The sequence below is a fragment of the Condylura cristata genome, unplaced genomic scaffold (assembly GCF_000260355.1).
Source record: "Condylura cristata isolate star-nosed mole 26May11 unplaced genomic scaffold, ConCri1.0 scaffold00022, whole genome shotgun sequence".
NCBI lineage: Eukaryota > Metazoa > Chordata > Mammalia > Eulipotyphla > Talpidae > Condylura > Condylura cristata.
The window spans coordinates 20,312,502-20,328,187 of NW_004567123.1; the positions used below are offsets into that span (position 1 = coordinate 20,312,502).

At 38.6% G+C, this 15,686-nt stretch overlaps 1 protein-coding gene across 2 annotated transcripts in view; it reads right to left on the bottom strand.

The window, feature by feature from the left end:
- ASXL1 (additional sex combs like transcriptional regulator 1) overlaps positions 1 to 15,686 on the bottom strand; it is a 68,131-nt gene that overhangs the window by 8,942 nt on the left and 43,503 nt on the right. Inside the window, exons 5-8 of one of the 2 annotated variants that reach the window (XM_004687292.2) lie at positions 1,613 to 1,733; positions 1,439 to 1,536; positions 735 to 828; positions 104 to 256 (exon numbers count right to left, since the gene is read on the bottom strand). In XM_004687292.2, the coding sequence (XP_004687349.1) occupies positions 104 to 256; positions 735 to 828; positions 1,439 to 1,536; positions 1,613 to 1,733 (466 nt within the window). The remainder of the gene's footprint in view (positions 1 to 103; positions 257 to 734; positions 829 to 1,438; positions 1,537 to 1,612; positions 1,734 to 15,686) is intronic. The other variant, XM_012728314.1, reaches the window with a different exon arrangement.

Consider the following 15,686-nt stretch of genomic DNA (forward strand, 5'->3'; position numbering starts at 1 on the left):
AAGTAAAAAGAAAGTGATGAAGGAAGTGGAAAGACACCACCTTCCTACTAGGCCTGCAGGGGCCCCCCTTTACTGGCAGAGAAATGAGTGCCAAGCCACTCACCTGTGGCTGGCTTCCGGAAGCCTCTCAGGAGCGGGGCAGGGTCCCGGGCGACCTCGGCCTGGCCACGAATAGCAGCGCTGCCCAGGGCCAGAGAGCCGCTGCTGCTGCTGGATGGGCTGCCGCTCTCGCCATCGGCGTGGCGGCCCGAGAACCCTGAAGGCACAGCATTCCACTGGTCAAAAGTATCCATGCCGCACCCGTGGCTCTCAACCAAGTTTACTTCTCCCAACTCTCCCTGAGATGCTGCCAGCAATACCAGGGGCTTCCAGGGCCCAATCTCTGGCTGTCAAGATCACCACCTTATGGTCTGGCTTTTCAGATATCATGTAAGAATGGCAACTGCAATTTTGGTTTGTATAGCATTATAACACGGTACAACACTTTTACACAGCACCTGCGTAACACCTCCATGCAATCCTCACAACTGCCCTGTGAGGCAAAGGGGAGAGCATAGCACAGCCCAGCACTGGAACCTAAATCAGGTCTCACCACCACCACATACTGCCTGCCAGAGGAGGGTGTTTGACTCTACTGGCACCATACTACTACCTAGGTCAGAAACCACTGCCACAGAGAGGCAAGGTCAACAGGACCTGTGGAAGAACCATCACCATCACGAGTTTACACATACCTGATGCAGATTCCAGGTGGGCCCCGTTTACCTTCAGAGGAGTCAGAACAACTCGAGGCAGCATCACCCCAGTCTTTTTCTTTTGCTTGTTTGCCTACATGTCCCCAGGGAATACAGAAAGAGTCCGAGTCAGTTCGCGGCCACAAATTCAGCACTCTTCATCATGCCTCCACCCACTCTCTTGTGAAACAGAGTTCCTAGTCAACCAGCTTGAAACCTACTGAGCAGCCCAGACTCATGTTAGAGAGGTAGGTGCTGGCCACTGTGTCAAGCATCAACTCCAGCTAAAGAATGTACTGTCATTCCTAATTTTATAGATAATGAATTTATCCAAGGTTCCAAAGCTATTGAGTGACAAGGCCATAATTCCAACTGATTCATGGGCTCATATTTGCCTCACTCTGCACTATGCTACATTTCTCCATGGATACTCAATGTGTCCATTGTAAGTATAAATAAAACTACCCACCATGGTATAGAGAAAAAACCACCACTTTGCTTGCTCTCAGATCCACTACCTATTTTTCCTACAGCCCATCTTTAAATGGTACTAACAGGCAGACACCAAACCGACTTTTTCCACTCACTGAACATTCACAGTCAACTGCAAAAGTAGAAGAATCCAAATCTCGAGGCTGGTCTTGCTCTTCCTACCCAACCATTCCATTCCCCGACTCAGTTTCATCACCAACTCTCCTCCCTACCTGTGTGGAAACTCTGTAGCTGTCCCTGGGATTGGAAAGAGGCCGGCTCTGAGATTCTGTAGAACAAGATGCATTAGAAGATGTTTCATCAAGAGACACTGGAAGAAAGGGAAACAGAAGTAAGTCTCCAGCAACTGCTTATGGCTCTTCGCCCATCTTGTTAAAGGCACTTACCATCATTTTCACCACTCACAGTGCTGGCTTCATTAGATCCACAGCTCTCCACATCAGCTGTGTCTTCTGTTTCCTCTCCCTCTACTGCAGCTGGATTGCGAGACCACTGCAGGGCATCCTTCTGTAACAGCAGGGCATAACTAAGGTGAGCAAAACACTACAAATCCTATAAGTAGAGCTGTCATTTCTATGTATGTATTGCTTTTAAAATAGACTGTTGGTAAGTTCCTAATCCTTTCTAACTGACCTCTGTCTCAGTAAGTTCTTTTCATACATAAATACAGATGTAATTTTGCATTCACTCATTTGTTAAATAGTTATTGGATAGGGCCCCCTTGGAAGTGCAAGGGGTTAAAGCATGCACTATAAAGCTTTCCTCAACAGGGAGGTAACCCACATGGCACAGCAGACGTCTCCTGTCCCATATGCTGCTCCCCTCAGTGTATTTCAGTCAATCTACCTATTCTGCTCACACTCTGTCTCTGGTGAAGCTTCTCTCACCATTCTCCCTGCATCATCTCCCCTCCCCACCCAAACACACCTCTAGTCTGTACCAGATCTTGTATGCATAAATGAATCGATCTTTAAAAAAAGTTATGGTATAGCTCCTGTAAGGAGCATCATATGATAGTTCCTGATAGTAGGGGTAGAGGCAAACTGTAAGGTAGAAAAAAAAAAAGTGCAACAGGAAGAAAAATCTGTCACAGTACTATAATACAGTAATAGAAGTAGGTATGGGCTGTGGCAGCCCAGAAGAAAGGACATCTAACTCCTAGAATTGAGGGTAAAGCATGGATATACAGAAAGTGAGTAAGGATCAGGGAGGTGCTTTGTAGGTAAAGCTCCAAGGAGCTTTTTATGTTGAGCTATTCTAGCCTGTCAGATGAATAAGGTGGAGGAATATCCTAAAACTCAAGGAAAATGTAATTTCAGTAGCAATAGGAGGGTAGAAATCTAACAAGATAAACACACTGAGTTTAGGAGCTTAGGGATTAAGGTTTTTTTAAATATTATTCACTTAAGCATACAAAAAGTGGGATGTAGGTCAGAGGTAGGGGAGAGGAGATGAGATAATTCACCAGAGACAGAGTGGGGAGCAGAGTAGGCAGACTGACAGAAATACACTGCTGAGGGGAGCAGCGGGCGAGACAGGAGAGATGTGTTGTGTTATGTAGGTTAGCTCTGTGGCCAGGGATAGAACTCATGTAGCGGTGGCTGGTGACTTTAACCCCTTTGCTACCAGGGATGCCACGGATTAATATTTTGCTTGATAATCTACAATCAAAGGAATAGTATGAATAATAAGCTTTCATTCTGGCAGCCATGGGAAGGAGGTAAAAGGCAGAAGAGTTATTACCTACAATAAAAGTCCAGTGAAAATGACAAACTAAACCAAGATAGTAAAAACAAGGTAGGATGCAGACTTCCCTTCAAATTTCAACTCCTAGCAAGTGCTTCTGAGAGTCTTACAGAATTAGATTTCATCCATTTTCCAGGAAAAGGTAGAAGCTAATTCATACCTCAGAAGTAGGAAGAATATAAATTAATATTTTAAGAGGAAAGCAGCAGAGGTGAGTTAGGGCAGGGATGTATATAAAATTATGATTCTACATCTTCTAAGTATAGCAGAGATTTGTAAGGGAAATTCACAAAAACCTAACTCATCAATTTCCCTGGTCCTTTGAACCACTGTATTAAGTTGTTTTTGTTTTTTAAAGATTTTATTTATTTATGCATATAGAACTAGAGTACAGGCCAGAGATGCAGGGGTGGTGAAAGGATTCACCAGAGACAGAGTGGAGAGCAGAACAGGCATATCGATGAAGTACACTGCTGAGGGGAGCAGCGGGTGGGTCAGGAGAGCTCTGTCATGCCATGTGCATCAACTCCGGGGCCAGGGATTGAACTCGCACTGAAGAGGCTGTGGCCAGCTTGCAGTGCTGCATTTTAACTCGCTGCGCCACCAGGGAGGGTCCTGAACCACTGTATTAAGTTTTAATTGATATACTTTCACTAACGTAAAGTTCAAATCATGCTGGTTTAAATACAGAATAATGCTTTTTAGATCTTTATCTCTTTTTCTCTACTGGCCACAAATGCTACTCAAGATCAAAGACTAGAGAATATATTTAGTATTAACCTTGCAATTAGGCTTATTGATGACCATGTTCTTGGAAAGACGCAACAAAGTTATTTTCTAAATAAGCAAACTAAGATAAGTTATTAATGAAAGAGACTCATTACACTGGCAAAAATGACCCCAAAATTGTTTCTGGCAAGAGCATGGGGGAAATTATGCATACACTGTTGGTGAGAATGAAAATGGTTATCAAAAGTTCACATACTGCCAGTGGGGAAGTAAACTACAAGCAAAAATGTAAAATATGAATACTAGGCTTTTCTGGTGGCACAAGTCTCAGTACCATCAAGCTATCTGCAACCCTGCATTACTGAGTTGGATCCCATGGCAGGGAGCTAGCCCACATGGTGCAGCAGAGACTTCCCCTGTCCTGCCCACTACTTCCCCTCAGCAGTGTATTTCAGTAGATCTGCCTATTCTGTTCACAACACTCTCTGTGGTGAATCCTCTCATCCCCCAGCAATGCTGACTTACATTCCAGCTCTTATATGCATAAATAAATCTTAAAAAAAAAAAAGAAAGGGACCCTCCTGGTGGTGCAACAGATTAAAGCTCAGCACTGCAAGCTAGCAGCAGCTGCTTCAGTGAGCTCAATTCCTAGCCCCAGAGGTGATCCACATGGCGCAGCAGACCTCTCCTGACTCGCCTGCTGTTCCCCTCAGCAGTGTACTTCATTGATCTGCCTGTTCTGCTCCCCGCTCTGTCTCTGGTGAATACTTTCACTGTTCCTGTACCTCTGGCCTGTACCCCAGTTCTGTACGCATAAATAAATAAATCTTAAAAAAAAAACCAAACATGTATATCACAGCTTTTGAGGCAATACTTCTAAGATTTACACAGGACATGAAAAGCATTAATCCTTAAAATTAAGATCCTCATTGCTGCTTTATTTACAATTAGAAAAACATGGAAGCAGCCCAAATGCCCAAAAGTAGATGACTGGATAAAGAAGATGTGGTACATATATACAATGGAGTATTTCTCAGCAACCAAAAAAGAGAAACACATGTCTCTTGCAGCAACTTGGATGGAACTGGAAAAGATCATGCTTAGTGAGATAAGCCAGAAAGAGAAAGAAAAATACCGGATGGTTTCACTCATAGCAGGAGTATAATGGACCAGGTGGAAAATAACAAAAATAATGAACAACCATATACCAGAGACATTTTGTGGGGGTGGAGTAGGGAATGGGATCAAAAATGGGGTGGGGGAAGGGAAATGCACGAGATTATGGTGATGGCACATGGGTGACTTGGTGATGGGAAACCCTCGGGGATTACAAATGAGATGGAAAAAAAATGTACAAAATGATGTAAAAATAAACTTTTGTAATAAAAAAAAAAGGTAAGATTAAGATCCTCCATTAAAAAAAAAAAGACAACATTGGGCCTTCCCTGGTGGCGCGGCGGGTTGAAGCACAGCACTAAGAAGCTTAAGCCACTTCTGCATGAGTTCGATCCCCGCCTACCCAGGAGGTGACCACATGGCGCGGCAGACCTCTCCTGACCCGCCCGCTGCTCCCCTCAGCAGTGTACTTCATAGATCTGCCTGTTCTGCTCCCCGCTCTGTCTCTGGTGAATCCTCTCACCCTCCACATCTCTGGCCTGTGCCCCAGTTCTGTATGCAGAAATAAATTTTAAAAAATCTTAAAAAAAAAAAAAAAAGACAACATTAATGGAGTAAAAAAGCAAGTAGAGTTGAGGAAGAATGTGCAATTGATTTAACCAGTCAAAAACTTATATGAAGACTACATGAATCAGTAAGAAAAAAAAAGCAATCAAGAAGAAAAACAGACAAAAGACATGAATTAGGCACTATAATAACTATGATAAACAAGATATCCAACTGGCCAACAATTACATGAAAAGACTTAAAACAATGAAAATTAGAACCACAATGAAGTAACAGCATATATCCATAGTGGCTAAAAGCAAAGTGTAATAATACTAAATAGTAATGAGACTATGGAATAGGTATACTAAAACTGAACTCTTGATAATACAGGTTGGCATTATCTGATACAGTTAAAGTTACCAACATCCCCTGACTCAGCAAAGTCACAGGTCTGGATTGCCTATGAAGTACATGCATATACACATACATCAGGAAGCACATCTAGGTGCTCGTGCATGGCAGTATCATTTGTAATCAGCATTATTTGTAAAAACCAAAGTGCCCGTCATTAAAATAAACACATGGCAGTGCATTAAATGGATATTACACAACTAATTAATGAACTATAGTTACTCTTATCAATCTTACAAACAAAATATTAAACAAAAGCCAGAGGAAAGGATGCATACTACAATGATTCCATTTGTATCATAAGATTAAAAATCTGGAGAAGCAAACACAGGTGGAAAATAAAGAAAAACAAAAAAATCAAAAACATCCATAAAGTCAAAATAGTAGTTACTTTCAAGGGAAGGAAAGGGATTGTATTGAGGAAAGGGGGCTCCTGGCTGCTGCCCATGTTCAGTGTTTTGAGTGGCAATTACAAGGGTGTTTACTTTCTAACAATTCATTAAGCTGAAGGTGTTCTATGTATTTTACTATCTTGTATTTCTACAGTAAAAAATTTTAAAAACAAGTCATTACAGTATTTCTATCAAGAAACACTACCATAGATAGCCAATCAAAATAAAGCTAAAGAGAAATACTAATACAGCAAACAAATTAAACAGTCAATTATACCATATGATTCCTCCACCCACTTTAAAAAATGAAAATTGTGCAAATGTGTTTACATGAACAAATGGTCAGAGAAACATTCCCAAAAGTGTTAGTTACCACCACCTGTAGGTGAAGATAAGTACTTCCTTTTTGTTTTGCGGTATTTTCGACAGTTAAATTACACTGTTGTTTGTTTTGTGTGTGTGTGAGATCAAGAAAGTAACATTTAAAAGGAAACAGGGTAGCAAGTGGCAATAGTTTCCTCAAGGTCCCATAGTCTAAATGCAAACAAAAATGCTGCCAGCTTGTTTGCAATTCAAACAACCAAAATTTCTAAAGCCATACATTTCCAGTAAAAAGTAAATGGAACAAAACTTTCAAGAAAATGAAAGCAAGACTTGCAATTCTAATTTTACACTTTGAAAGATAGTTAATTTTTTCATACAAACTCTAGGCTTTGTACTTTTTGTAATTTCCAAATGGTAAAAAGTTAATTTTTTCATACAAACTCAAGGCTTTGTACTTTTTGTAATTTCCAAATGGTAACCTAAGATATTTGACAAAAATAAGATGGGCTACTGAAAATTTTAAGGAACAGAAAATATGCCCTCTAATTCAAGACTTTATTTTTTGCAAGGATATTTTCCATCAACAAGCTTTAAAGAAAAATTAACAGGTAAGGCCCTTCATTTAACCTGAAACTGGTGAGTTTTGACACATGCTTATCAAGATATTGAACATTTTCCACATCACTAAAAAATTTCCTTGTGTCCTTCTTGCCTGCTCAATCAGTCCCCACTCTACAGTGTCCCTTCCATTCCACTAAGACTATAGTTGTTCCAATTTCTGTCAATGAAAATCTGTTCTTATTCTTCACATAAATGAAATCAGACAGTGTGTGTGTATTTCTGCTTGGCATCTTTAGCTCTTTATCTAATATTTATTGAGATTCATCTGTCTCATGCATCAGTAGTTCAGTATTTATTACTAAAGAGAAGTAGTCCTATAAAACCATTTGTTTATCTAATATTCTCATGTTGAAATACATATGGGTTATTTCCACGTTTGTTATACTACTGTGAACATTCTTATACACAACTTTTTATGGGCATACTTTCATTTCTCATGAGTGAAAATCTACAAGTAGAATTGCTGGGATTGATTAGATGAGTTTTAACTTAATTATTAAAAAATAAAAACAGGGCCCTTCCTGGTGGCATAACAGATTAAAGCACAGCACTATGAAGAGATCCACAGCCACTGCAGCATGAGTTTGAACCCTTGCCAGGGAAGATGACCCACATGGCATGGCAGACCTCTTCTGATCCACCCACTGTTCCCCTCAGCAGTGTATGTCAGTAGATCATTCTGTTCTGCTCCACATCCTGTTTCTGGTGAATCCTCTCACCCTTTGCACCTCTGGCCTGTACCCCAGTTCTTGTATAAATAAATAAACCTTAACCAAAAAAAGGAACATAATAAATAAGTAAATATATAAAACCCAAAAACCTCTCTCCTGCCCACCTGTGGCTATGTATGTGCCTTTTTTCCTTTTCCTAACAAACTTTTTATTTCTACATCATTTGTGCGTTTTTCCATCTCAGTTGTAACCCCCTTTGGCTTCCCATCACCAAATCACCAGTGTGCCACCACAGTCCAGTGCATTTCCCTCCCCCCACTGTTTTTGATCCCATTCCCCAATCCACCCTCATAAAATGTCTCTAGTATTCTTTTCTTGCCTGGTCCGTTATATTCCTGCTATGAGAGAAACCATCGGTATTTTCCCTTTTCTTTCTGGCTTATTTCACTAAGCATGATCTTTTCCAGCGCCATCTATGTTGCTGCAAAAGGCATGTGTTTATTTTTTTTTTTGGTTGCTGCTGAGTAATATTCCATTGTGTCTATGTACCACATCTTTTTAATCCAGTCATCCACTTTTGGGCATCTGGGCTGTTTCCATGTCTTTGCAATTGTAAATAAAGCAGCAATAAATATGGGGGTGTAGGTATTCTTTTGAATCAGTGTTTTACAAACCTGTTCTTTCAAAATGCAATCCATCAATACCTGCCAAACATTTACTCTCCCCACAACACTGTGTCAAAGTTGCTCTACCTCTTCATCAACATTTGGTGGTATTAAGTCATACTATAGCTATTCTAGTCAGAATGCAGTGGTACCTAACTCTTGGTTTTAATTGCTACTACTTTCCTGTGACTAAAATAGTAAGCACCTTATGTGTATATTGTCCACTTTCCTATCTTTTTTTTTTAAGTATCTGTTCAAATACTTTGCTTATTTTATATATATTTTTAACCATTTTCTTATTTTTATTTACTTACGCATAGAAGAACTCATGTAGACCAGAGGTACAGGATTTAAGAGGATTCACCAGAGACTGTACCACCAGGAGGATCTACTGAAATACACTGCTGAGGGGAGCAGCAGGCAAGACAGGAGACAAAAAATGTCTGCTGCACCTTATGTGGGACAACTTAATGACCAGGGATCAACTCAGGCCACAACGATAATTGCATGATAGCCTCTATGTCCCCAGGAAGGCCCCTTCTGCTCACTTTTTAATGGAACATTTGTCTTTTTATTATAGTTGTAGGAATTCTCCAGTCTGGATCCTTTGCAACATAACATTGGCCAGGGGCATGTATTACATGTATGAATGAATAAACTTTATCTGGAAATAATCTCAAAGTTACAGAAAAGGCTCCAAGAGTAAAAAAAAAAAAAAAAAAAGTACAAAAAACACTTCCCATATACTTTTTATATATAGTACCTGTTAACACAAGTAACTTTTAAAAATATATAAAGTAGAAGTCAGTCAGAAAAATATACAGTTTCACTTATAGGCAGAATGTAGGAGAACCAAATAAGGGATCAGGAAAAAAGTGTAATAAATTAAAAAATAAAACTAACAGGCAAAAATCAGAGACATTCTGTGGGGAAGGGAGAGAAAGAAGAATCAAACAAGAAAGGGTGGAGCACAAGGTACTATTCTTGGTGCACAGGTGAATTGACAGTGGGAATTTTATGGGGATTCCACCTGGGCAGAGAAAGCATACATTGTACAAAAAGGAAGAATAATGTAAAACATATAGAAAATCAAATACAACTTTTTAAAGAAAAAATAAAGTATATTATATATAAAGTGTATTTGCCATGCCAACTGAAAAAGGCTAGTGATGAAAAAAACCAAAGCAACCAGCAATAATAAATGAACCTAAATAAAACACTCAAATTTTATAAAAGCCATTGTATATATAAGCCCAAATATGAATAAAATACAATAATTTACATTGTTAAAGCTTAAACTGCCCAAGGTTCCATTCTCAATTTAAAAAAGGCAATTCTCAATATGCCCTTCTTTATCAGTCTTCCAGATCAAGAAATGAATATCTTTTAAGAAGTCTTATCTGAAAAAATGATTATTAAATTTAGTCTTATGCAAATAAACTACTAAATAATGACCATCTGATGGTATACTAGAGTTCCAAATCAATATGTAACAAAAAGAAACAAGAAATTAAGAGGACAAGAGTATTGTAATTCCCAGATAGTGTAACTTCTATACTGAACATGCAAGAGATTTACCCACTAAGAGAATTCACCAAGGCATAACATCAGATAACATTACCAATTACAAAGTGTAATTTATAACAAAAAAATGTAAGTAACTCAGAGATAATTTTCACAAAAGGGATATAACTGTTTTATGAGAAAATAAAAATTTTATTGAGAAAGGTTCAAGCCAAAATAATAGAGGGTTAGATTTTATCTTTTTTATAAACATTATAAAAAAAATCATTCTCCCCAAATTGACTTGCAGATTTAATGAAATGCCAGTAACATCCTCAGTAGGAATTGTTGGTCAAACTTGGTTCTACATGGAAAAGCAAAGGGGCACAAATAGCTAAGACATTCTAAAAGAATAAGATGTGAAGACGTGCTTTTTTCTTTAATAAAGCGCTAGTGAACTGAGTAGACTGGCAATTGCCAGGCGGTAAGGGGAAGACAGAAGAGAGAATGACTGCTAAAGGGTGTAGGGTTTCTTTGGGGGACGATGAAACTTCTAGAACGAGATAATGGTTATGATTATATAACTTTGTGAATACATTAAAAGCCACTGAACTGTATACTCTGAGTTTATGATTTGTAAGTAACATACCAAACTGGATTAAAAAACACTAAATTTGACAGTTCTGAAAATAGGAATTAAACGAAAATGTGAAGGAAAAAAGATGACAGTAAGTGGCATTCCCACAAAAACAATAAGCATGTCAAACAAGGGACCCAACTTGCGCCAGTGTGCCCAGACATTGCCAGTTTCAGCACTCAAAGTCTTGCATCCTAGAAATTCCTCAGTCCTGAGCAACCCAGAGTGACTGGCTACCCTACAATCATACGGGATCAGGAGAAAGAAATTCCAGGAATAATCTTCACAAGAAGAATGAAACTGATGTATGTGACCATATAAAGAGGAATTTTACAGCTACTTAGTAGCATTTGGCATCATGTTTTCTATTTGTAATACATTTTGGTTTTTATTCCTCATATTTATTGTTTTAAGATTGTGAAATACAAGGGGTTAGAAGAGCTATATAAAATGTTACACTCAGAAATGACATTGCCCATCCAGACCCCCTTCTCTTCCTACTCTCCCTGTAAACTTTCTACTCCATTGCTACCAATACCTTGTTATGAAACCAATCTTGTAAGTTTCTGGTCTATTCTTTCTGTCCAAATACAAGACAATATATACTTTATTTCTCCTTCATTCTTAGAATAAACTTGCCTGAGATAACTAATATTTGCACTTTTAAGTTTTTCATTTAACTGACTATCCTGATAATCATGAAATCATGGCACAGCTAATCTTCATTCTGTCTCAGTTGCATAATAATCCATGATGTACCATAGTTTATGTAACTGTTTCTCCATGTACTAGATATTTGGATGGCTTTTAATATTTTGTACATTAGAAACATTGCTGTTTTGAATGACCTTGTGAACCTGTATTTTTGTATTGATGAAAGTATACCTTCAGAATAAATTCTTCTAGTGGAAATGTAGAGTCAAGGTCAATGGTGTAGAGACAAGTGTAATTTTGTTAACAGCACCAAAAGATGTGCAACTTGTTTTCCTAGCAGTAATATGTATGAGTGCCTGTTTTCCCAGAGTCTTGAGAAGATTTAATTTTTTTTCTAATATGTATTTCAAGTGACTAACATAACCACAATGAAATGGGGCAGTGGCCCAAGAGAACTCTCGAACAGACTTTTTTTTTTTAAAGATTTATTTATGCATAAAGAACTGGGGTACAAACCAGAGGTGCAGGGTCAGTGAGAAGATTCACCAGAGAGAGCGGGGAGCAGAACAGGCAGACCCATGAAGTATATTGCTAAGGGGAGCAACAGATCAGGAGAGTTCCGCCTCGCCATGTGGATCACCTCCAGGACCAGGGATCCAACTCTCCCTGAAGCAGCTGTGCTTGCTTGCACTGCTGTGTCCTAACCCATTGCCCACAAGGGAGGGCCAGTATTTTTAACTATGTACACTTGGGCTACAAAAATAAATGAACTGTGAACAAATAATGAGCTCTAGTTAAATCTGTTTTTCAGTGTAATAGACTGGCAACCCTATAACTATTAGAAATTTTTTCTAGAACTAAGGGAAAACAGATACAGAGTAGATCGTGAAGCCAGGTTTTCTCACTGTTGGGAATCTCTAACTGTGGAAGATGGTAAAGCTAGAATGAACCTTATAAAAGACTGGAACGGAAGTTACCAGTATAAACCAACATTTATAAAGACAGACAAATACAGAGACAGAGGGGTGTGTGTACATACATACATTTTTCTAAACTGAAAGGATCCAGAGCTCCCTGGAAAAATGGCTAATTCCAGAGAAGGGGATGGATAAATACATGATAAATCCTGAGAGCTTGTAGGGCCAGGAAGTAGGTAAATAAAGTGTTCAGGAATGAAGGGATTATGTGAGGAGGACGCAAAAGTTAAGTCCCAATGGCCAACTCTACAACCTGAGTTAGTTGATGACAGTAACATATCTCAGTAGTAAAGTGCCTATACTTTGTTTCATAAAGAAAACAAATGAACAAGAAAGCAGGCTCTTTTAAGTAGAATACCAATAATGAATGGAAGAATTTTAAAAGTTACATGACAACAATCAGAATGACCGTACCACATATTATATCTTTACAGATATTTACAGGGGAGAAACTACCTTAACTGACTGAAATTATCATTATTAGAAATCAGACAAATGCAATCACTGAAAGGGACAATACAATTTCTGAAATTATTTCTCACATATATATCACTTGAATCTACTAATGAGGAAATAACAGACAAACCTAAACTGGGAACTCTCTAGAAAATAAATGCCGTGCATTCTTAAAGGAAATGAATAAGATTTAACACATGTACCACATGTGATCCAGGACTAAATGGAACCTCAACCAAAAATTTTTTAAATTAAAAAAATTAGCATTTGTCAAGTGACACAAGCTATGCGACGGCTATCATCTGACAGATTCCGGGTAGCTCGGGAAAAGCTCTGAAAGATCAGACTTTCCATGCTAACTTATGTTATGACCTCCCTTTTTTGTATAATCGTAATATCAAAATATTCTGAGCAACTTTCAGCCTACAATTGGATTGCCTCAGCTGCCTAAGGCCTGCCTGCCCTGACAAGCAAGCACTGCACCAGGATGAGAAATTCCTCTGAAGTCAAAAGTGACTTAACAACTGGCTGATCAATAAAAACAAAAGGGCTGTTTCTACAAAGTCTCTCACTGCCCGACAGGAAAACCCAAATCTTATTCTACTATCTCACCTAGCCTCCAATTCAGCTTCTACAGAATTACTCAAACTTCCTACTGTCTGGCTTTAGATATGGAAATTCATCCAGGTTGCCTGTTTTAGAGCTAGTCAAGTTTTTTACCTGCTACACTTCAAAGCAATCCACAAAAGTCTTTCTGGCTAGTCTTTCAGGATTCTACTACCTAGTCTTTGGATAAGGAAATTCACCTGTCTCCTATTCAGAGCAAATTACGCTTTCTACTGTCTGGACCTCAAGGAAACTCACTTAAAACCTTTTAGCAAGTTTCTTCAAAGGACTTTTCTGAAACTTGATTAGCAAGAAATTTCCTCTTCCTGCCTCCCAAGATGTAAAGATGTCTCAGGTAGAAAAAACCATCAAATAATAGATAAGGTTTAAAGGACTTTATTCTTATCTATCTTCACTATAGTAATACTAGTCTTAAACTTTGAGCACCTAGGTACCCGTTCTTTAACCTTGATTTTAGAATGTTATAATCTCAAGTAAAGGTCAAACGACCCCAGACTAATCTCAGAAAAAAGGTGATTGTGATCTCAACTCCTTTCGTATGCTAATGCCACCCCCCCCAGCCTGCTTGAAACGTATAAAATAAACCTCTGCTGAAGGCAGAGCAGGAAGATTTGCACCTAACTACGACTCCCGTGTCTTCCTCACTCCCTCCTCTCCCCCTCTTGGAATCTGCACGCCGACGCCTTCCCATCTTAGGGTCCTGCCTGTGTTGCCTCCAGACACCTCAAAAGTTGGAGCTGGTCTCCGACAGTCAAGTAAGTAAAATGTGAATAAAGTATGTAGATTAAGCAAGAAGTACTATTATCAATGTCAATTCTTTGATTTTGATAATTACATGTGGTTATGAAAGAATTTTCTTGGTTTTAGTAAGTATTTAGGATAAAAGGCAACTAACTGATATAGAATAAAAGAGTGATAAACATCCAAAATTAATTTTATTTTTAAAAAGATTTATTTATTTATATATGCAGAACTGGGATACAAGCCAGAGGTGTGGGTGGTGAGAGGATTCACCAGAGAGAGAGTGGGGAGCAGAATAGGCAAATTGACTGAAATACACTGCTGAGGTCTGCCAGTGCCTGTGGGTCACCTCCCTGGCTTAGGATTAATAAACTTGTGCTGCAGTGGCTGTTTTAACCCCGTGCGCCACGAGGGGTGACCCTAAGTATTTTTTTAAAAAGTCAACTTATATACGTTAAAACAAAAACCTGACAAATAAAATTTGAAGAAAAAAAAATTTAGAGCCATGCAACACCTCAGTGTAAACTATAAAATACTTCTGAGAAAAATTAAAGATCAAAATAAGTGGTAACATATGTAACATGTTCATGGATTGGGAAAATCAATGTGAAGATATAAATTCTCCCTAAATTGATCAACAGCTTCAACATAACCTCAGTCAAAATCCTCAATACACTGTTCTGGCAAAAAGTGTTAAGTGTATTTTAAAATAATATGAAAAGAACCTGATACAATCTTTGTTTTTTTTTTTTTAAATTATGGTATAGGTGTGGTAGTCAGGTGAAATACCCAGACTATAAATGACATGGAGGGTAGGATATCAAATCCCATGTTGGGTAAGGAGGGCATTTATATGAGACAACAGTTCAATATGATGACAGAGGGAGGGGATCACCTATGGAGGCCAACACAGGGTGAAAGAGTACTTATGAGGAAAAAGGAGGATATCTTTATAAGTGAGGGTCAGCAACCATGATGGGAAAGATTAATCACATAACAGGGTCAGAGGACTGAACAATTAAGTAGACCCATTATTAGAAATAATAGGAAAATTAGGAATATGGTTTCTCACTTTTGGAGAAGTTACAAATACGGAAGGGGGAGAAAACTAGAACGAAACCTCTGGGTTTGAATTGGAGCTTGTATTACTGGAGTAAACTGAAAGTTTTTAACATTTAGGTAAGGCTAGACATAAATACTGATGCTTATGTATGTAACTGTTTCTTAACCTGTAGCTACTGAGATGAACATTACTACAATTATGATTAACTATAACTATAACCCAGATCCTGGCTTCCAAACTTCCACTATCCATCAAAGAACCAGGACTCTAGGGAGAAATGGTTAACATGGAGGGATAAGTCAGGAAAAATACATAGCAAGCCTAGATCAACTTTTTAGCAATAGTACTCCAAGAATGATGGGAATATGTCAAAGGGACACATCAGCAAGATGGACAAAATTCAGCCAAATGGGGACAAAGAAAAACTAATAAAACAAAACCTTGATTTCATGCAGCTGTAAATAAACCAAAATTTGAAAGAGAAATGGGCATTTATAAACCTTAAAAGTTACTTCCGGCCCTCCCTGGTGGCGCAGCGGGTTAAAGCACAGCACTGAGAATCTGAAGCCACTTCCGCA